This window comes from Cydia pomonella, chromosome 3 (assembly GCF_033807575.1).
Source record: "Cydia pomonella isolate Wapato2018A chromosome 3, ilCydPomo1, whole genome shotgun sequence".
Classification (NCBI taxonomy): domain Eukaryota; kingdom Metazoa; phylum Arthropoda; class Insecta; order Lepidoptera; family Tortricidae; genus Cydia; species Cydia pomonella.
In genome coordinates, this window is record NC_084705.1 from 20,668,330 (window position 1) to 20,691,786 (window position 23,457).

The following is a 23,457-nucleotide window of genomic DNA, read 5'->3' on the forward strand; positions in this document are numbered from 1 at the left end:
TACTGATCAAAACATAATTAGTACGTAGTTAAACTAGGGCTCGCGGTCGTGTCCGTGATTCGTGAACCCGTAGCCGTGCGCCCGGTTTCGTGATTCACGGCAACGGTTTTCTGGTCCGTTCCGCACGTGACATTCGGCTACGTGAAATTAGGGTACGTGAATCCGTGTAGATCCGTGTAGGCGTGATCACGGCTTCACGTATCTTAAGAACACGCCGGCTCGGTCCGCCCGCGACGTTGAGTGAAGATACGATGCGGTCTCTAAGAGCTGCGAATAAATATTTATCATGAATTTTTTATTCATAGCTCTAATTCCGTTTCATTATTTTTCAATTAAAATTTATTTCCAATAGTAAGGCCTTTTAAATATTAATGAGTAATAAATGAAAAGAACCAAACATTAATTACAATAAATAGCTACTTTAATAAACGAGTTGCTAAAATAATACAACAACACTGTGTGTCAGGAGACCAACTGTGATATCAGGAGTAACTAATGACAATGAATGTGAGTTCAAAATTCTAAACTGCCCCCTCCAGATTAAATAAAAAATAGCACGAATTTGTAAAACAAAACATCGCGGTCACTTCTTTCAACTTCACGAATAAAAGGTAAAGCCCACAGCTACTTATGTATATTGTTCGTTTCATTTTAATAAGTCGCTCGCAAATCTTATTATCTTTGTCTGCACGTGCAACTGCACTTCTTATCAACAAAAAAAAAACCCGGTATGTTGGCTTAGCTTGTTAGTCATACAATAAAACGCTCTAACAATAATATGTCATTATTACCTTCAATCTAGAAATAAACAGTACTCTTTAATGTGCCGAAAGTCCGAAACTGATAAGAATTGCAGCTGCGTACTTTTTTTCCGTGGCCCCGTACATGTGTTTTTGTTGAATTTGTTTACCTGTATTACCTTTATCATAGCTACCGAAGATTTGCAGAAATTTACCCTTTTGTTTCTTTGGATTAGGATTGCCATGTTTATATTTAGGCTACGTTATATTCTTTGATAGTAGCAAGCTTTTACAAGTATGTTTCATTCATTTCATTAATACTTAACAGAAAAAAATGTCTTCTCTTGATTTAATAATGACAACCAGTAGCACAGCGTTGCTTAAGTTCATACCTAATTATAATGTTACTTACTAGGGAGTTTTACACCTTATATTTATATTAGTGCTATGCAACGAGCAGGTCGCTAGTTTTGACTATTAATCATTAGCTGGTTATACAAAAAAACAGGATAACCCCATAAATTATTTAGATATAACCATTATATTCAAATCGATGCAAAAAATACAATTTAAGTTTAATTCACACGTAAATGTTTGTCCGACGAACGTCCCGTATTCAATATACTAAGTGGTAACTCAATTCAATAATACCTAGTCCTTATTTATTTTTCTCCCGGGCGTGTCGAACCTACGAGACGTGCGATAAGTACCTATCCAACGGAACCGAGCCCGAAGCTCCGCACACGAACGCAGGTACGAGCTACGTATCATGGCGTGTCACGGCGTGTCACGTGAATCCGGTCGCGAACGCAGGTACGAGGTACGTACCTTGCCGTGTTCGTGATCTTAGTACCGCCGGGCTTAAGAACCCGTAGCTACGGATCGGCGTGTATCACGGATATCAGGAGCCCTAAGTTAAACGTAGTTTAAAAAATAGATCGCGTCTTTATTCACTACTTGCATACTTTGGAAGTGGCGTTAGACGCGAATACGCGGCTGGATTGTGAAAAATTATACTTTACAAAAGGGTGTAAAAATCAGTGTCACATTAATAAAATAGGTACAATTGTTTATTTGTATGAGCCTGCTTTATTAGAACGTTATTTTATCACCAGCATTTAGTTCTCTGACAAGTCTGTATTTCAGCTAATATCCTTCTAACTTAGGGTACTTTTCAGTGACACGCTAATTTTTGACTGCCATCCAACGAGGTTTGGTAAAACACATACAGTACAATTTTGGCAGTCCAATACACATGAATTATATATTTTAAGAAAGATTGTGAAGTTATATTGTAGGTAATTAGGCAGGTCCACACAGAGCGAGCACACGCGCGCGGCAAGTTCCTCACGCACAAAACGGCCAGTGTAGACGTGCCTCAGCCGAGGCAGCGTGCTCGTGTGAGGAAAACGCGCGTGCCGTCTCGGCCGAGGCACGTCTACACAGGCCGTTTTGTGCGTAAGGAAATTGCCTCGCGCGTATGCTCCCTCTGTGTGGACCCGGCTATTCAGCATTAAATAAGCTTTCAACCCATATATATTAATTATAAGGGATCTGTACCTATAGCTTTTCAGTCAAAATCTTTTTGACAGAACTTATGACTTGACTAAGTAGTACTTTAACGTGTAGAGTAAATAATAAAGACAAGAAGTAATGAGAATTTAGGTTGGTAATATGTTGGTTCTTGTCTCGATATATATTTGATCGCGCCTTGAATTATTCAACATATACATATAGATCATAAATTATTTACACTTCTATTTCTCAAAGATCTATCTTATGTTTTTGCATTCTGTGTAACTAGACGCTAAATATTGATTTCAGCTGCTTTTAGATGTATATTATTAGTGTTATTATTATTACTGTGTTTAGGTGTGCTGGATGTTTCATTAGTACTCAAATCGATCGATTAGCATGTGTGCAAATGGATGCCTAAATATTATGGGTAAGTACCCTGATCAACTACTTACAGTATGTATATGCTTAGTAGGTATGTTGACAGGTAATATGTACAGTAACAATCAATTAAATTAAAAATACAAAGAAACCTTTACTAGGAACAATTTATGCCGACTTTACTTTGCAAAATAAAATACATTCATAGGCAAGAATAATAAATAATTAAATCAAAGTATCTTATTACAAAAGTATAATAACTAAAAGTTAATCATTGGTTACATATTTATCCTATCACAATAGTGTACCTATACAACCCTAGCTATAAGCGGCTTGAGCATTTTTTAAAGACAAAGTTTCAAAAATTGTGAAAATAAGTTGTATAAAAAAGTCACAAAGCAGTCATATTCCATTGAAGTTTAGGAGCAAGAGTCATTGCTCATTTGTATTACATATTATTCTACTAGAAAGTCCCATCTCCAACACTGAATGTAGCTTATCGCCTTTTATTGTGCTAGAGCCATTTAACAACCAGTAATTTGAAACATAAATGAGAACCACTACAAAAACAGGTCTCCTCTCATCACTAGGTGGCATTTACTTAGCCTTACATATCTTAACATTATATAATTGATGTTAATATACCAGTAAATAGTACTAATTCAGTTTAAAAATGAATCATTTGTCCAATGGTCAGTCTGTTGAACAAATTCAATATACACTTGTTAAGTGTCTGTGTTCACTTAGAACAGCTTACAAATATAATGCATGTAGACATGTCTCATTATTCATTAATCAAATTTAGTAGTAAATACCCCTGTCATACACATAATCAATAACAACACATCAATCATTTGTTATATTGGCAGTGTACTGGACACTGATGACTTGAACATGTTTCCAAAGAACCTGGCCCCTGTGGAGCCTCCCGGGATGGAGCCCATCATCATCCAGAGTAGAGCAATGACTTGCAGCACAGCACAGACAATAGTAAGTGGAGTGCTTTGTAGATGCAGTGCACAGTACAGGGTTGCTATTAGCGTAGAGCCATACAGCAGGGTCGTGAGGGCTCGCTCCTTTGAGAAGAGTGATTTCAAGTGAGACCAGGGCCCATATAGGAAGCTGAAGCTGAAATTAAACAGAGATACATATTTCATAAATTGTTTTCAATTAAGGATCATAAAGGGAATTATACATAAAGGTTTTTGAAGTATACCATTTTTATTTAATTTTGAATATACATTTTAGAACTAAGATGTTGCAAGAGTAATTGCTATTTTCTTTATTTTGCACATTAATTTGAATAGGTAACTGTAACAAAAGTGATAATAATTAAGAATTTTCATTAAAAAGCTTTATTATTAGACATGCTATATAACAATTCACTACTGTTTTCACATCTTTGAAAAAAAAAAAATTACCTGAGTATGAAGAACAAGCTTCCAAGTGTGAAGAGCAGAGCAAACTTCCGTGCCTGCAGGATCAGGATGGGTATGTAGAGGAATGACAGGATGAAGCATAGGATACCAAAGAAAAGGCATACTCCGAAACCCATGAACCTTTGTGTGCGACTCTGTAAACATTATACATCACATCAATTTATTTTTATTAGTTTTATGTTACAACAGAAATATATTCAATTTCTATTTATTACATGTGATTTGAACTTGATCTAAACAAATTTATTTTAAAAATGTATGTAGCTATAATATTATTTCTTGTTCTATTCAGTGACAGAACATACTAAGCTTTCAGTACAAACATCACTTGCAAAAACAGTCAACATGTTTAACAGTTATCCTTTCTCCATAAATATACCCCTCCCCCAGTTTCAAATATTACACACAATACACAATTTACTGCTGTTCATGTAAAAATTTTGTCTGGCTAAAATATAATTCTATGTATCAAACTTCTTATGAGCATAGCAATCTTTGATTTTCTTAAACCATGCCCTATACAATTGATTGAGTCGCTCGCCGTGAGGTCAATTTTGAGCTCTAGTCAGGCTTCTAGTTTTGGAGTTTGATGGTTCCAGTATCTTTTTATTCTGTTGATAGTTAATGCATAAAATATGAGAAGCCAATCCATGAAGCAGGTATAGATAGATAATGAGTGTCAAAACAAAGGTTAACGGACTGTTTTTATTAGTGATTTAAATTACTGGACATTGTCATAAGCAAGAAAAATCTAGGATATAAAAACAGCTTGACATATTTTATTGAATAGTGTTTTCTTTGTTTGAAGTCAATAATGAGAGTTATCTGATTAGATGGTGTCAGCGGCGTAGCGTATGTGTTTGCCGCCCGGGGCCGATCAGAAATTTGCCGCCCCAATTTATGTTATGATCAACATCACTTAGTCAGGTCATAAGTTCTGTCACAAAGATTTTTACTGATAAAGAAGTTATAGATACAGTTTTGCATTAAGTGTTCAACATTTTTCTTATGCTACGTCGGTGGCAAACAAGCATACGGCCCGCCTAATGGTAAGCAGTCTCCGTAGCCTATGTACGCCTGCAACTCTAGAGGAGTTATATGCGCGTTGCCGACCCTGACCCTCCGCACCCTCATTGAGCTCTGCCAACCTTACTTACCGGCAACACTTTGAGTAGGGTCTAGTGTTATTTGGCTGCGGTTTTCTGTAAGGTGGAGGTACTTCCCCAGTTGGGCTCTGCTCTAGATCTGGAATGACAACCGCTGTTCCGTGCCCTACCACACAAAGCGAGATGACTTTTACAATGCCCATACCTCTCTTTTGGAAGTTGTTTAAAGACGGATCCGGCTTCAAACATATGTAATATTCGAAAAAAAAAGTTATATATATATTTTTTTTTATGTCGCGTGTATTCGCGTCTGACGACAATCCCAAAGTAAACAAGTAGTAAATAAAGACGAGCTTTACATTTTAAAATAATTATATTACATTTTTATCAGTATAAAATAAGCTTTCAAATCATGGCAAACTTTTTTTATTAAAAGCGTTGTATAACATTTTATTTGTAATACTTGTGACCTGACTAAGTAGTTAATAAACAAGACAAAGTTAGTTGGAAAAGGTAAAATACAAAAAAATTCTTCAAAAACTAAAACTCGACTACTGAAAATTTGGCTCATAAACTTATGAAAAAAGAAAAAGAAATCATTTGAAATAATCACATAGAAAATATTGTATATTTTCTTCTTTTCAATAAAGAAATACAATGTAACATAATTTACTTAATTACGTTCATACACTGTATACAATTACACTGTATGAACGAGAAACCCGTCAGATGTTAACCACGTATTCCTGTCTTAAGAAGCAAAAAAAAAATATTTGTATTTTGATCAAATTCGGCAAAAAAGTGTGTGTATGTGTTTTCTGCACACGACACGTTATTTATTTTTACATGTTGGCAATAAAAACTTTACAACGAATAAATAGTTTTTTTTTTTAATATATTTGTAGATAAATTTTGCGAGTTTCCTTTAAAACTTTAATGCCTCTTAGTAAGGCCACATAGTGCTTGCGTCGTCGCAGCCATAGAGGCGTTTTTCACTGAGTTATTACAAAAACGAATTTTCACAAGAATTCTCATTATCTTTATAACAAGACCGATTTTAGAAAACTTTTTATGACATTTTAGTTTCTAAACATGTGGTCAAAAATACACTTTTAACATCTGTCGGATTCCCATTGTGTATATTCAATATTGATCGTCCATACAAAAAGAGAAAACGTTTTTCCACTTGTAAATATTTTCCATTCTCCATGATTTTTTAGTATGTTATTGACACAATGAAAAAACTAAATTATAGGTTTTCCTTAAATAATTCTTAAAAAAAGCGAATCCTATAAACCTATAATAAACTATGCTGAAGCGATGGACATCAAAATCAAAGTGATTTGTTAAGATTTAGTTAGTGGAAAACGTTTTCTCCCGAAATGTAATTTCATAGAAAAAATACCGTTATTTTGCAAGGATCGCAAAGCTATTCTTCCCTTTTCAGGTAAAGGTAAATGATTATTTCAGGTAAGAATGTTTTCTTATTTCATACGTTTTATAGTGCGATTTTCAGTAGTCGACCTTACATTTAATAATTAATTATGGGGTTATAATCCTCCCGCTGCGCTAAACGAAGTTGCCGCTTTCCGCCTCCGTCGAGAAGTTCGTTTAGCGCAGCGAGAGAAAAGTTGACGCTTTCCGCCCGGAGGGCAGAAAATAACTATTAAAGTCATTTTACATTATTTTTGTGGCAGGGCAAAGCGCCCAATGCATTAGGTTACGCCCGATGCTTTTGCATGAGGGCGCCGAAAGCGCCCGTTATTCAATCGCCCGCAGCGCGACACGTACGTCGAGCTACGCCCGACTCTTTCAATATGAGGGCACCGAAGGCGCCCGACATTGAATCGCGCGTATCGCGCCACGTTTATCGGCGGGTTGCGCCCAACTATTTTTGAACGAATGATGGCGCCGAGGGCGCCCGGCTGTAGATCGTGCGCAGAAGGCGCCGTGTTAAAATTGATGTGACGTCATATAGGGTTATAGGCGTGTCATAGGTTATACCTATAACCAGCGGACAAGCGTGTAAGCTCGGCGGTGGTTTGGAACGCCGCACTCCGGTAGCGATTGACCGCCCCCGCACACCCGCCCCACGCCGTTCGCTCTCGCGGTGCGTTAGTTCATTTCGTGGCTTGATTTGAAAATATGTATTGATTTCTTAATTTTATATTTTTTTAAATACCGTTTTTGCCGCCCCCTCTTATGTGCCGCCCGGGGCCATGGCCCCCCTAGCCCCCCCCTCGCTACGCCTCTGGATGGTGTAGGTTAAAGTAGGGAGGTTAAACTATATAAGTAGTAGGATTGTAATCAAGTCTGATCACTGATCAGGTCACCAGTGAGTTGTTTGATGACTCACAATCATGATATTTAAGCAAAACAATAAAATAGTTCATATACTTACTAAAGTGAAATACTCTTTTTGCACTTCTTGAAACCAGCTTCCATTACTAGAACTACTCGTAGGCGTTTCTTCATTGCTTCGGGAGAAGAAACTGGGAGTAGAGAATGGTAAACTAATTTTGTAACTTCGACGGTTCTCGTTTTGAAGCAAATACTCGTCTAAATCCGACTTCAGGTTCGCCATGGCGGTTTACTGTTTAATTGCAACGTATAAATTATAACAAACACATAGGTCAACTCTCACCGCCACCAAATCACCACAAAAATCAAGACAAATATTAAACTAAAAGATTAGTTAAAAAGTAGAATTTACTTGCAGTTTGACAATTCCATGACGTTTCACTGTTACTAGTGATGCGCATGTACCGTTGCGAATCGATCGAGTTACCGGTTTTACCTTCAGATACCAAGTCAAATTTAACAGAGGGCCTACCGCGAACCACTTGTACATTTGTACGTAAGTGTGACAGGGAGGCAACACGTCGAACGTGATTCGCGGTAGGCTCTCAGAAATAGAATTATAATAATATACGTTTAATAGGTTGATTAATTTAATAAAACTAATTATACTACTAACCGTAATCTGTATCATCGCTGAAATCATCGTGGTCGTGTCGGCGGATATTGTTGTTGTATCGGTCATGTGCGCAAGGTGGGCACACTCCACGCATATCGCGCTCTTCCAAGTCTGTGCTGCTCGCATCCGAGTCTACTGCAGCTTCTTCAATGTGAATATTCTCAATTTGTCGATTGTCTAACTTTTCGTTGGACGACAGTTGATTATAATTCTTCCTCAGTGGTCGGGATTCTGCAACAAAACAATCGCTGGTAAGTTTTCTTATTGTTTATTAATAGCAGTGACAAACTTTATTATGAAATTGTTTGGCAATTGCGTTGCGACAATGATGCGCACTTACCCCCTTATTCATAGACGTGTACTAAAGTTACGATGCCACTGATCATTGTTTGTCCCTTTTCATCATACTAATACGTCGGAAAGGGACACACGATGATCAGCGGCATCGTAACTTTAGTACACGTTTATGAATAAGGGGTATAGTGTTTAATGTTTTAATTGAGATATTGATTAGATTTTGTATTGTTAAAATTATATCATTATTTTATAGAATATTGCCATGATAAATGTATTGAGATAAGTACTTATTTTGTTTTATGAATGCAAAATTGTACCAGTATGGGTTTATGGTGGGCAACAAATAACCTGAAATTTTTCAAATTACGTGTACTTAGGTTGTTTTTGGTATGTTGTCAGGAATGTTATAACGTGTTTTTAATGTTGTCACATTGCGTATGTTCTGGCAGTCTGGCTTCTGGCCTATAACCGCGAAAATCGTAGTTCGTCAATTGTGGGCATTTTTCTCTGTCACTCTAATTACATCTTAGTGAAAGCAAAAGATAAAGATCCCCGCAATTTCCGAATTTCGGTTTTCGCGGGAGGCGTCTACGTCTGTCCCTCACAGGCGCACTGGGAGGATATACATATTATATCTTATACCTTTAAACGAGCAATTCTTGTATATATATATATATATATATATATATATATATATATATATATATATATATATATATATATATATGTGTATATATATTTCTGTGATCTCGGAAACGGCTTTAACGATTTCGCTGAAATTTGGTATATGGGGGTTTTTGGGGGTATACAATCTATCTAGATTAGTCTTATGTTTGGGAAAACGCGTGTATTCGAGTTTTCATGCGTTTTTCTTTTGACGCAGAATATGGTCGCTAATTTCGTGTCGCCGGCCACAGTCCGTCTGGTCCAGCGGGTTAAGACACGGACTGCTAAACGAGTGTTACGGGTTCGAATCTCGCCCGGTGACTAACATTTGTTTTTTTTTATATGTTCAAGTTTATATATATTTTTTAATTTTTATTGTTTTAGACAAGTTTCATTTAGTAAAAAAAATTTAGTTAAGATTATCACCTATACACCACCATATTACAATAAATAGTTATAACCGAGCAAAGCTCGGTCGCCCAGGTACTATTTAAATAAAAGAGTAGGATCCGACCTTAAGACTCGCACGAACGTAGCCGCTGATACAATACGAAAGACATTATGCTCTCATTATAGTCTCATTTTAAAACGACATTCTATAATAATATGAAAGACTTACAGTCACCTAACATATTAAGACTTAACTCCAAATTCCTTCTTAAACAAGACATAAGATCATGCAGACCAAGGCACAGTTTACAAATTAGATAAATACCTAAGTACCTAATTAAAATTAGATGTTTAAGTAGGTACCTAATTAACTGACAGCTGCCGCTTCTTATTTGTTCAGTATAGCCTTTAATCAATAGGCAAGCTAGATAAGAAACGGTAACTTTTGTTATTGTAATCAGCTTGAACGCATACAACTAAGTTCAAGTACCTACCCACTCGTAGTTCGTTTTGGTAATCTGGGTAAGTGATACGCTTGTCTATTGCAATTTATTTATTATTAATGTGGTTAATATGGTTTATTCACGACTGTAATATTAATATAATAAGTTGCCTTGATTTTATTGAGGTAGTACATATTCTAATCATGTGTCAATTGTGTGTGAATAACAGCATTATTTTTACTCGTGCTTACCGCGGTTCGGCTCGCGTCGCGTGTGATCGTGTGAATCGAATCACACTCGCACGGTGTATTTGGTCCATGAGATATTTCTCCTAGGCCCTTTCTGCTTGGCATTTTTCATCTAAATTGTTTTATTAATTTAGCCGTGTGAAGATAAAAGGCACAGTTACTTTCGCATTTATATGGGTAGTATTTTGAGGAAAGAATAGATTTGCGATCCCACCAAAATAACGGTACTTTTCTATGAAATTCTATTTCGGGAGAAAACGCTTTACATTACACTAAATAAATCTTAACAAATCACTTTGATTTTGATGTCAACCGCTTTAGCATAATATATTCTAGGTGTATAGGTTTCACTTAAAAAAAACCTGTAAACCTATTTTTTCATTGTGTCATAGTATATTACTAAAAAATCATGGAGGAAGGAAAATATTTAGAAGTGGAAAAACGTTTTCTCTTTTTGTATGGACTATCACGTGGTATAATTCCCACTTAATATGGAATATAGTAAATACCAGTACTTAATATGTATTACCTTATAAGTAATATGGGTTTCGTGTAAGAAAATAAGCTATCTATTCTACCGAAGGTCCTTGTACGTTTATACTTTATAGATACTAATGATACCTATCGTTTGTTTGTTGGCTTGTAAGTTAAGGTTGTTCTTACAAATGTATTTTCAGACGCTTAGATATCATATATTTTCATAGAAATTTAACTTTAATGATGATTAATCCACTTAGAAATAGAAAACGTGTCAAAAATTAACGGCGATCTAGGTCTCTCTTTATTTTAAACGCTTACGCTTAGATTGGGTACATTAATTTGCATAGGCAGCTAATTGTTAGGTACCTAACTATATCGTTAGGTACCTTGAATACCAGATCAGTATGAAATAGCTAGTGTTACTGATAAATTTCAACAGAAGTAGGTGTTTTCAGACTAATTGAGATAAAAGGTAATAACCCGAGCAATAGCCATATAATCTTCCGTCGCAAGTTTCGCGAGGCGCGCCATAACATTTGTTAAACAAATTTCTTCTAATTTCCTGGCTTTACGCCCTATTTTAATGAATGTTCAAAGGTTACATCCAGCATCCAGATAACTGCGATGCTATAGCAGTTTAATCAAAGTGTTTGCTTAGGGTCGGTATACAACTTTTTAATCTGTTTTGTGGTTTTATAATAACTTAGTGGCGTGGGGCTCGTCTTGTAAGTTTGTAGCCATTTTGTAGCTAGTACCTACGTACTTCCTACTTTATAAGTACCACTTAGAGAAATGTCAGAGATGTAGGAAGAACGTCTTTAAAACAGCCATCTTCAAATATACTCGCTAGCGTGTACGTAACTTATTTTCTATGCATCTTGCTCGTAGAAAGTAAGTTACGCAAACGTTAGTGAATATGTTGGTGTCAAACTCGTGGTAGGGCTATGTTTAGGTCTGGTAATAGGGTTGTTTCCAATTTTTTGAAACGCTTGTATTACGTTCTATATTGACTAAAAGTTGCCCTAAAATTTGGCTTTAAATATGATAAATTAAAAAAATATATTTTGACAGATGCTTTCGCGCTCAAAACACTCTTTGAAAATTGTGTGACGTCACAGTTTACGGTTTGACACATAACTACATACACACGTAGAAGATTCGAACTGTCAACTGACATTTGTCATTTGTTGTTTATCGCCTAACTGTCAACAGTGTCAATCCGAGAGTTGTGATTGTGACGTCATCAGAATCTTCAATGACGTTTCGAGTTTGGTCACGTGACGTGTGTGAAAAGATATTTTAAATTCAATATTTACAAAAATATGGTCATTACAGGTCCCCTAAAAGTAGTTTAACATGTTCTTATAATCCAAAAGAATTTATTGGGGTAAAATTCTGCCCTAAGATTTGTAGATGGAAACAACCCTATTCGGAAAGTGTCAAATTCCATACAATTCAGCCCTCAAAAGGGAAAGGAGGTCTGGAAGTGGCCCTCGGGGCAAAAAGTTTGGGAGAATTTAAAGGATGTCTGATTTGTGTTTGGGTCTGGGGAGGAAAACTTACGAAATTCGAGTATGAATTAAACTGCTACTGTCGAAAATGTACCTACATAGAAACATTTATGTCTACATAGATATCTTAATAATATTAATTCTTGACTCTTGTTTGTAATTGTATTTTGTTACTTTTTGCAGATAATCATGGATCCCAGTTCGCCAAAAATTGCCGTCTTGGGCGCCGGCGTTGTAGGTATGACAGTGGCTAGGCTGATTCAGGATGAACTCAGACACTCAAAAGTCACCGTCGTTGCTGATACTTTCAAAGATGATACACTGAGTACCATAGCAGCCGGCATCTTCCGTCCGGGCACCAGTTTCCGGGGCCCGAACAAAGACACTACACAAAAATGGATCGACGACTCGTGGCATTATTATCAAAATATTTTAAACACGTCTGAAGCAGCGAACGCTGGCATTATGTCGGTGTCATCATATATATTCTCAAAGAATAACTATCATGTGACAAGAAACCATCTAATTGAACATTTGGTGCCAATATACCGACCGGTTGATGAGAATGAACTAAATATATGTGGCGAAGGTTGGAAGTATGGTTCATACTTCTCAACGATAAAAACAGAGTGCAGCGCGCACTTACCGTGGCTGGAACGGATAATACTTGAGCAAGGCGGTAAAGTAGTAAAAGGTAAAATCGATAACTTTGCATCATTATCGAATTTTGATCTAGTTTTCAATTGCACGGGTTTCGGAGCGAAATATTTGTGTAAAGACAACGATTTGGTTCCGTTGCGTGGTCAAGTGATAAAGGTCAAGGCACCGTGGTTAAAATCAGCTTTTTATGGTGATTATGACTCTTATATCATTCCTGGTTTCAATGGAATCGCTACACTCGGTGGGACGCGGCAATACGACAGTTACAGTATCGATGTTTGCAAGTATGATGCGGCGGGTATCATGGACAGGTGCTGCGAACTGGTGCCGGGGCTGCGCTCAGCCGAGGTGCTGGCGCACCGCGTGGGACTGCGGCCGCACCGCATGCCGGTGCGCGTGGAGCCCGAGACTGTGGACGCTGTGAAGATCGTCCACTGCTATGGTCACGGTGGCTACGGTGTCATGACAGCACCTGGCACGGCTATGCACGCGGTCCGAATCGGGCTCGATACACTTAGGAGCGGCAGCTTTAGAAATAAGCTTTAACTAATTATACTAAATGTAATATTTCCCAATCAGTTTCTCATCAACGTGTGGCATCTACCCTATTGGATTGTTATAAATAAATGTGTATACCGGCGGTATATGGCGACCCCATGAGTTTTTATACCAATCATTCGCAATTATACGATACTGCCTAGCCCGAGACACATCTGATCTAATCTGAATCATAGTAATAACTTTTTCGTGTGGTTGACCAGAGAGTTGACCCCAAATAAACACTTAAAACCTGGTGACACAGCAGACATGCATGACCTGGACATGTTCCTTAACAACTGGCCTTAAGTAGCACTGCACTAAACCGGGAGTCCGGGAAATCAAGGGGTCACTTAAATCGGCTTGAAAAATGAATGTTACCCGTACAATGTTTCAAAATATATATAAGTAAAGCACTTTAATTTGATACCAATCTCAACCGTTCTTTAGATTACTAGTCCCTGCTTATATCCATATCCATGTACCTTGACTAAAGTTATTGTAGAAAAAACTATCAAAACGAATAAACTTCCAAATACACGGATGTGCTTCTAGCTACCAGATGTGTCCCAAGATGAATGAAAGACACTCGTTTCCTTTCGCTTGTTTGATCGATTAAATATCCCTCGGACAGTAACGTTTACCGAAGATAGAGACTTGATTAAAAAAGGTGTTTCCCTAAGGGTCGGCTAGGTTTTACGGCGATCTATAAAGATGTCTATTCAGGTAACGTGACTCGAGTACGAAATTGAACTAGGAAAACCTAGAAAAGTCCCCAGAGCTGAGACTCAGACATATTAAGAAGTAGTAGTAGTAGTAGTAGTGGTAGTAGTAGTTACACTATTGTACAAAAAGAAACATAAAACAGAAAAGAACACACATCATTTGTACAAAGGCGAACTTATTATCCCTTTGAGGGATCTCTTCCAGTTAACCTTTGGTTTCACCTTGTTTTAGGGTTCCGTACCCGAAGGGTGATAAACCTAATCCTAAGCCGCCACTGTTCGTCTGCCTGTCTGTTAGCAGCTCTATTAAAAACAGTAGAGTCGGACCAAGCTAACTCGGCATGGCATTTGGACTGACTACGTGTTGCAATGTCACCAATAATCCCTCCTAAGAGGAGGCTACTCCTCTTAGGCCTAGGGGGCCTCTTAGCCTTGCAATACACTTTTTAGGGTGCCACGTCTTTCTATAATTTAATTAAAAAAAAAAGCGGCCAAGTGCGAGTCGGACTCGCCCATGAAGGGTTCCGTACCATTTATGACGTATTAAAAAAACTACTTACTAGATCTCGTTCAAACCAATTATCGGTGGAAGTTTGCATGACAAAGTATATCATTTTTTTTTGATTTTTCATTGTTATTTTAAAAGTTAAGTGGTGGGGGGGGGGACACATTTTACCACTTTGGAAGTGTCTCTCGCGCAAACTATTCAGTGTAGAAAAAAATGATATTAGAAACCTCAATATCATTTTTAAAGACCTATCCATAGATACCCCACACGTATGGGTTTGATGAAAAAAGATTTTTTGAGTTTCAGTTCTAAGTATGGGGAACCCCCAAAATTTATTGTTTTTTTTTTTCTATTTTTGTGTAAAAATCTTAATGCGGTTCATAGAATACATCTACTTACCAAGTATGAACAGTATAGCTTTTATAGTTTCGGAAAAAAGTGGCTGTGACAGAATCGGACACACAGACGGACATGACGAATCTATAAGGGTTCCGTTTTTTGCCATTTGGCTACGGAACCCTAAAAAGTACTTCCTTATTTTATAAAAACTCGGCGACAGAAGATTACATTACATAGTGGAGAAAAAGTAAACAAATCGAGGGTGTCGCGTGCGCGAGACAAATAGCCTTCGTCTGCAGTGCTGTGGACTGGACGAGGGGAGCCTCATTTGCTACAGTTTGTTACATATTGTTCACTACCGGATTTGAACTTAATGTCTTTGAAAGGTCAGTCTGATAAAGTTTTTACGCAGGTTCGTTAAAAAACCATTGTGGAAGCGCGGTCTTTGGGCAACAAGCTGAAGCAGCATATGTTACCCACATACAGCCGAATTATAAACTTGCATATTTTAAACTCGTTAATACCTACCTGGGCGATGACTCGCGAATGCGACGCGGCGGCCCAATGGCATTCGGAGATCGCCCACGTAGGACACTTTCATAGGTATCAAAGGATTGAATTCACCCGTGCCGCGCCGCGCCGCGCCGCTTCGCGTTCGTGAGTTATTCGCTCAGGTTAGAGACGGCCTCAGCACCAATTTGTTACCAGCAGTTGTAACAACTGGAGATTTTTCCCACCTTTTACCAGTGGTAACTACTGGGGAAAAACGCATTGTTAAAGTTCAAAACTAATAAAAACAGCATAAATAGTATAAACATAGAGTACTTTACACAATTAGTGTCTCAGTAAACTGCCTTGAAGTGATAAAAAAAAAATCGGTTTTTGACAGATTTGTTTATTCGTTCGTTTAATTAATTTAAATTACAATTAATAAGATAAATTTTATCAAAACGTTAATTTCTCCTTGACTATTTTTGTTTTTGCACTTGTACCGGTATTTTTTTTTATTTTTATTCACTTTTAAGGTAGTTTACTGAAACAATAATCGACTTATTTATAATTATATGAATACTCTATATTTATACAATACTATTTATACTGTTTTGATTAGTATTGAACTGTAACAAAAATTTTGTGGTAGATAACTACTGGGAATAAAATCCCAGGAGTTACCACCAAAGCGAACCAAAATAAGTTGGTGGTAACAACTTGGTGGTAACTAGTGGTAATAACCCCTTTAAACAGTTTAAACGTGCTTTCAGCGGTACTTAATGTTCTTAATGCTCAGAGAAATGAATAATTATATTCATCAGATCCCGTTCCAAGGCAATCTGCATCCACTACACCAAAGATTAAAGCGATTTAAACTCGTTCTCTTTTCAGTGAGGTGATACTACTTGAAAAACAAATAAACAGCGGAACTGGGAGCTCTCCTCGTGATCTATAATAACACCTTCGCGTAAACGTCGATGAAAGTTCAATTAAAACAGACCGTAATAACAATCTTATTGGATTACTTTGAGTTAATATTTAGAATTTCGATTATATTTATTTGTAGGTGCCTCTGTTAATAGTATTTTGACATTTTGTAATATATAATATGAATTTTCTGAAATGATTTTTACGCCTCAGACCCTAATCTTTTAAAAAAAATTGTTTCTTTTATGGAGAGGCAAAACAACCAGCCTTTGTTTCTTTTATGGAGAGGCAAAATAACCATGTCGTTAATTAAAAAGGAATTATCGTGATAGGTTCCAATTTATATTATAAGTATAGCTCATTCTGAGATAACGAGTTTGGATAATGTATGACGATCGGTCGCCTTTGTGTGGTCTGTTAGATAACAGAATGAGATGTTACATGAATTTGAACCATATAAATAGGACGGTAAACATCCTTTTTAGACGAGTTTGTTGCCGTTCAGTCATTAGCGGTAACATTGGTAACCGCTGCACAAAAGAAACAAGGCTTTTGTTTAACAAAAAAATCATTTCATAAAAATATTATACTATGTTACCATAAAAACCCGTTTAGTAAAGTGGAACGCGTTTCCACTTAGGCAAATTAGCTTTGTGAATTACATAGTGCTGATTCAGACTAAAAAAGCCTAAATTTTAATTTCAACTTGAGTCTAAGTTGTCATGCACTTTACATTAGGTGAGACTATGGTTTGTAAAAAAGTATTATCTCAAAATAAAACGATTTACAGAATTAGATTTTCAGAGGGACCCTCGTCATAAAGGAAATACCAGATGAGCATTTCTCGTTATTATTGCAGATTTTGTATGCTAGGCGTCTATTTACAGCGCATTTTTTTGCCGTTTTAGCGCTGTTTGAAGAAACCTAGTTCTTATAAAAACAGAATATCAAAAACGCAAAAAGTACAGACACCCAGCAGAGACACAGGTACTGGTAATATTGAACTCATATAAAAATTATCTAGGGCCAAACTCCAGAGAGGAAAATCTCGAGAACGTTCACTAATGTTTCCTCTTAATACTAAGTATAGTATATATAAAATATTTAGTTAAAAACTTGGGCAGCGAGAGTGGATTGCGCCATCAAATCAAACTTGCATCTGAACTGTCCCACGGTCCCAGCTCCCTATCAAATATTTATTATTTGGTAAACCTACACGTTTTTGCCCCATAATGTTAGCAAAAATCTACGTAGGTATTGAAAATGTCCATATGTAGTGAAACATGATTATAAAAAATTTAGCTACAAAGGTAGCTAGAATAAATTTCCATGTAAATCTTGGTTTTAATATGGCCCGTTTGTTTGCGGTACTATTTAAGAAGTCTGAAAAGCAAGGTTCGATTGGAAAGGGTGCCAACTAATAGTACATTGTGCAACGAGGGGGGTAAGTGTAGTTTTGGAAGCGAGGGTGGCCGCAGGCTGGAGTAAATTAAAGACCCGAGTTTGTAATATGCTTACCCCCGGAGTTACACACAATGTTTTTCATCACACTTGCGAAGAAAAAACTAAATTATAAGCAAAATAATTCTTAAATACGGTGACATTTTAAACATTTGTCCGCCATTTTGTAATTTCTTGACAGGTTAGGCATAAAGGGCGGAGACCTATTCGGCTTTCAGCCACGATTGAAAATTATGTAAAAATATTTTAAACGGATGTTAAATTAATTAAATTAAATAGTTTTAAACATAAACAAGAATATTAAATTATAAACGTCAGTATTTTAAAAGTAAAACTCATTTATGCTACTTGGTTTGTATAAATAAGTGTCATAATTAAAAAAAAAAAAAAAAAAACTATAACTCCCTAGGGAGTCATAGGTTTTTTCACAATCCATAACTCCCGCGGGTACAAAATAGACCTTTGTCCTTAAGTACACCTGCATGAAATAAGATCTTTTTCGAGCAAGTGTGATGAAAAATATGTAATTACCCAAGATTTAAATCGACCAGGATATGATTATACCTTACCGTGATTGTACCTTTTGTATTGTTTTTGAGCTCCCGGTATTTCGTGAGCATCAGAATGACTGACCAAAATGGTAGATCCACGTTAGAGTACCATCAGCATTCACTAGTTACCTATTTGCTACTATTTACTACCTATGCTGACATATGTATTTGCTACCTAAGTTTTAAAATAGTATATTTCAATGCTAGTGCGGAAATTATGAAGAATGACATTTCCGCCCGTGTATCGAACGACGTTTTTTAGTACAGTTGCGAAAAAATAAGAAAAACAACAAGTACTTTTTTATGCATGTTCAGACATAAACAATTATAAATGTAAAATATTATAGGTACTATTATTACCTAAGTATCGTTATTTACGATTATTTGTGTACCGTATATTTAAATTGTATGAAAACAATATCGAATGTTGCCTTTGTAAACATAAAACATTCTTGCAGTAAGAAAAAACGCCTCTGCTTTGATAGGCGTTTCGGCAGCTATCAGACAACTTATTAAGAACGGTTTTTCAATATTAAAAAATTAACGTGTTATAATTATGAAGAGGTAAGTAATAAAATATGAAATATGCTTATATTTATTATATTTACATTGACAGTAGGTTTTTATGTTGATTACGATTTTTAAAGGTTCTAGATCACCGCTGTCCATTATTGAATTGGTCAAACGATTTCGGACTATGATAGCAGAATCATATTTTAGTTCCTGACTATGTTCCGTACGTTTGGTGACAGTTTGATTTTCCTTTTGCGTAGATCATGTTTGAAATTCTGTTTAATGCCACGTGCGGTGCAAACACAACGAACAATTCTATCAGCGGGATAATAAATTACGACTCCTATTTTTGCTTGGCACTGCTTGCAGGTACCATAACATCTTATATTATTCTCGTATTTGATGATGAGTAATTAGAAAATATCCAACTGCACTCGCCACGATGTTTTCCATATTTCTTCTCTAAGCATACCAGCCCACTAGTGCTTCGGCAGTGAAGTTTTGTAGCGAAAACCAGATAAAGTGCCTTTTGTTCGTTTACTACACTGTGAGATAAGCAAAATCTTGTGCCATTCATAAGTATCAATTCCGAAATCAAATTCCCTGCAATCGCATGGAGTCTTTGTGACAATTTCTTGATCGCCGCTGTCATTAATATTAGATTCAGAAACCACCAGACTAAAGTAGTGCAGCTGCGGTCGGGAATATGAACGTTACTTTTAATTAACCTCTGCGACTGATGGATGTGGACCGCCCATACTAACTTAAGTGGAAACTGACTCCTAGAACATATAAGCTCCTTAGGACGCGAAGTTCTTGTGATATTGCAGTTATCAAATCTGACCATTATAACCGAAAGGCGAGGAACGGGTAGAGCAATTAACACCAAACAGTACCAACGGACCTATTTTCAGTAAACGACCTCAAAATTGCATCATTGGGCCGTCTTGACAAGCAACAAAAATAAACAAATCAAAACTCTGAGCATTTTAAGCCAGTCAAGACCTTTATATATCCCGTCCGGTTTCAGCCTCGGTGACTGAGTTTGTACTTAAATGTGCGGCCACACTCGCCGCAAGTCTGCACCCCTCCGAAAAAAATGTAGTTTACGCAGGTGGTCGGGCCTTTAACTCGTCATGCTTCGCGTTGAGTTCCACTCGCCTCTTCAAAGGCTTGCACTTTTGTACTCACTGTATGCCTCCACTTCGGCCGATCTTCTGCTTTAGCACATCTTTGTAGCGCAAAAGTTGGCCGCCTTGTTTCCGCTTACCACTTTTTGCAACTCTGAGTAGAATATGCGCATAGCAACTCTGTCATTAGACATACGGGAGACATGACTACACCATCGCAGTTGTCGCCGCATTAGATAGGCTTCAATACCAGTGTTCCTGACACGATCTGACCAAGAGATGTTCATAATGAGTCATTATGGCTGTGAAGTGAGAAAACCTATCCAATGAACAAATGTGTTTTCGGTAGAGACACCACGTATCAGAGGCATAGAGGAGATTGGGCAAAACTATTGCTATATACACAAAGACCTTTGTCTGTATCTTAATATAATGAGAACGGGATACCTTGACGTGCAGGTTGCCGAATGCAGCGACAGCCGCTCCGATTGTGCTAATTTCGTCATCAAGGTGGCACTTTCATGTTATTGTGCTCCCCAGATATCTGAATCGGTCTACTTGCTTAATAGAGACGTCGCGTCGCCGAGCCTGACGTCAACGGGCACTAGTGTCTTCAACCCCATGCTTGCAGTTTTTTTGACACTGATTTTAAGGGCGGCACCTGACTGGTAATAGACCTGCTGGTGACTAAGAGCTATAGAATGGGAATGAAAGAGAAAATACTCCCCTTCCCGTTTCAAAACGCCCATGGTCAGTCGGTCATCCCCTGAATGGTATACCACCTCCATCTTCCTCGGGAAAAGGAGCTTCACTCTGTAGTGTTCTATCTCTATAGGACTTGGTAATTTAATTCGCTAAATCAAATTTTTCTACATCGAATAACTTTCTTAAAATATCAACAGGAGATTTAAAATAAATCGTCGGCAGACTGTATTCCTATAAATTCGTGCCCTGCATTTTTGTAGACAAGATCTCAGTCATCGCCAGCTGTTAGTAATCTAGATCTACACCAAAATTATCTAAAATAATGCCACGAGCCGTACTGTAAATTTCTGCCGCGACAGCCATACCGAAATATAGCTGCCGGGGCTGGGGAAAAATGTTAGAAAACTGTTGCCCTCTTTTAGCTATGATATTCATTTTGGTAATTAAAGCAATATAACATACATTTAGGTTTAAACTTCTGTTCCTAAAATAATATTAATCTTCCGATCTACAACAACGTCCGTATAGAAAAGCCAAAGCTAATAAATTTATCTAAGTGCAAAAACTGCTTCGAAAAACTGAACATGGACCGGGACACATCGCACCAGTTTTCGCCTGCGTAACTGTCCGTCTCCTTGAACATAAAACGAATACGCTTAGCTCGCGCTTCGAGCTCGTTTGATCAATCAACAATACGATATTTAGATGTAAAAAATATATATATACTAAAAGTTACAATTCAGGGGATGGATCCAAGGACCTCCCTCTCCCTGCTACATAGCTTAGTCAATCAAAAATAAGACATTAAAGTACAAAAAAAATTGTTCGGGGTTGGAACCCGGAACCTCGCCATACTCGTAGCAAAGCGTCTCACAAGTCGTCTCACATTGTCTCACAACTAAGAAAATCTTATGATATCGATCGGCCATTTGTTTAGACGCGACGTACCATGCTTCCGCCATTTTGGAATAATTTCAAAAACTGCATCGGAAAAAAAAAGATCTTTTTAATCATAGAATATGGTCACAAAATTTCACGCGAATCGGTTGAGAATTGCGACCTGTAGAGGAGAACATACGAAAGCAGATTGCGACATACGAAAGCAGATTGCCAGAGTCAAAACTTCGCTATGCTTCGGTCAATAAAAAACGGTTGTGAGAGAACAATGATGGTCGGACTGATATACTCGTACATACGAGTACTCTATTCAATTTCAAACACATGACTGTCGCAGTCGTGTCAGAAAACAGTGTGAGGAGTGAAAGTAACAAATTCATCTAAAAATAAGTACAAATTCATCTAAAAATAAGTGTCTATTTAACTTGAGATACAGGACTTATCATGTGTTTGTCCGTTATTTTGGCGGCACGTGTCTCGAGTACGCAATATCCGCTTTGGAGACATTTGGTATTACATTGTCTTCCTTCTATTTATATTATAGCGTGTGCTTTACTAATCTCTGTCACAAACAGGTTTTGTTCAATTACAATTTTTGTTCTCATAACACAACATTTGCTAAGCTTCAGGTAAAAAACAATATTATTAATTTATTTTATATAGTATACTCATAGTATACCTACTTAAGTTACTGGAGGCATATAGATTATACATGCTATAATATTAATGAAGTATATTGATATGTACTTACGAGTATGTTATTTTATTGTTACACACACAATCACATAAGCTAATTTATTATTATGTTTTTATCTTCAAATTCAGGCTGGCCTATAAGAGGAAACTTCCTTTTATATAAATTTTTTTACGTCGAGTTTTTGATTTTTCTTCATTATCCCATTTGGGTTAAACATGCTTTATATTATAAATGTCTTTTTTAGTCAACTCGCTTATCGCCGTAGGCAGAAAAGATACCAGTAAGTGAGTGCGTCAATGAATTCAGAAGTAACTGTCTGCTACACCTTTTTTCGACTACAATACTGAACAAATCAACTTCTTAGTTAGGTATAACAATAGGATACCCTAGAATGGTTTCTATTGAAATTTACCTTCTGTCGACTAAAGATAAGACACTCCAAATCTTCGAACAATGGCCGGAGCACAGCTAGTATACATAAGTACCTGTGTATAATAATTACGTATCTAGTATAATAATAGTACGGAGCGTATTAAGCGTACGGAGGAGCTCGCAGTAATTTGGCGATGTCCAGTTCGGAGTCGGAGTAAAGCCAGCAATTTCGGCGTCCCACATTAATGAGCTCATGCATCACGCCCGCCTAGCACGTCACTCAGCCTGTTTTTGCATTCTTGATTACATTATCGACGCCATGTTCATTATATGGGCCGATCAACTATTTTCTGCATAAACCTACCCTGTAAAAGAAAAACATGGTGACTCAGGTGAAGAAATTCGTCTCCCATACAAAATATTACTGTCCCTAAGGAGTATGGACTCACTACTGGTGATACTGAAAATATTTCCAAAGCTTTTTTATTTTACTTTGTTAAGTATTAAAAACATTTGTCTCCTTATTTTAAATTATATTTATCGAGCACATTGTTAAATTATTAAGTGTATAAAATAGTTTTGAATCTTTGTCCCTGCCGCGTCAGTAAAGCACGTGTCGGCTGAGTCACAAAAACAAGATAAAATATTCTAATAAATGCGAGTGTGACAGAATATCAACAGCAAAATCCAGTATTTATTAAGCTTTTGTTTATAAAAATATCATATTTTTCGGACCCATGGTTCAAAAGT

At 37.0% G+C, this 23,457-nt stretch overlaps 2 protein-coding genes across 5 annotated transcripts in view; one reads left to right on the forward strand and one right to left on the reverse strand.

Annotated features, from left to right (window-relative positions):
• The window catches only part of LOC133516293 (uncharacterized), a 288,273-nt gene that overhangs the window by 18,781 nt on the left and 246,035 nt on the right, over window positions 1-23,457 (reverse strand). Inside the window, exons 1-4 of one of the 3 annotated variants that reach the window (XM_061849143.1) lie at window positions 8,159-8,297; window positions 7,583-7,774; window positions 4,058-4,209; window positions 2,749-3,764 (exon numbers count right to left, since the gene is read on the reverse strand). In XM_061849143.1, the coding sequence (XP_061705127.1) occupies window positions 3,494-3,764; window positions 4,058-4,209; window positions 7,583-7,765 (606 nt within the window). In that variant the 5' untranslated portion in view covers window positions 7,766-7,774; window positions 8,159-8,297 and the 3' untranslated portion in view covers window positions 2,749-3,493. Of the gene's footprint in view, window positions 1-2,748; window positions 3,765-4,057; window positions 4,210-7,582; window positions 7,775-7,894; window positions 7,917-8,158; window positions 8,390-23,457 lie in introns of those variants that run through there. The other 2 variants (XM_061849144.1, XM_061849145.1) reach the window with 2 other exon arrangements.
• On the forward strand, window positions 8,271-13,505 carry LOC133516289 (D-aspartate oxidase). Of its 2 annotated transcripts, none has more exons than XM_061849133.1 (2): window positions 8,271-8,409; window positions 12,377-13,505. In XM_061849133.1, the coding sequence occupies exon 2, from the start codon at window positions 12,383-12,385 to the stop codon at window positions 13,397-13,399; it is 1,017 nt and encodes a 338-aa protein (XP_061705117.1). In that variant the 5' UTR covers window positions 8,271-8,409; window positions 12,377-12,382; the 3' UTR covers window positions 13,400-13,505. The 2 variants fall into 2 exon arrangements, with proteins under 2 accessions (XP_061705117.1, XP_061705118.1); XM_061849134.1 differs by lacking the exon at window positions 8,271-8,409 and adding an exon at window positions 10,011-10,033.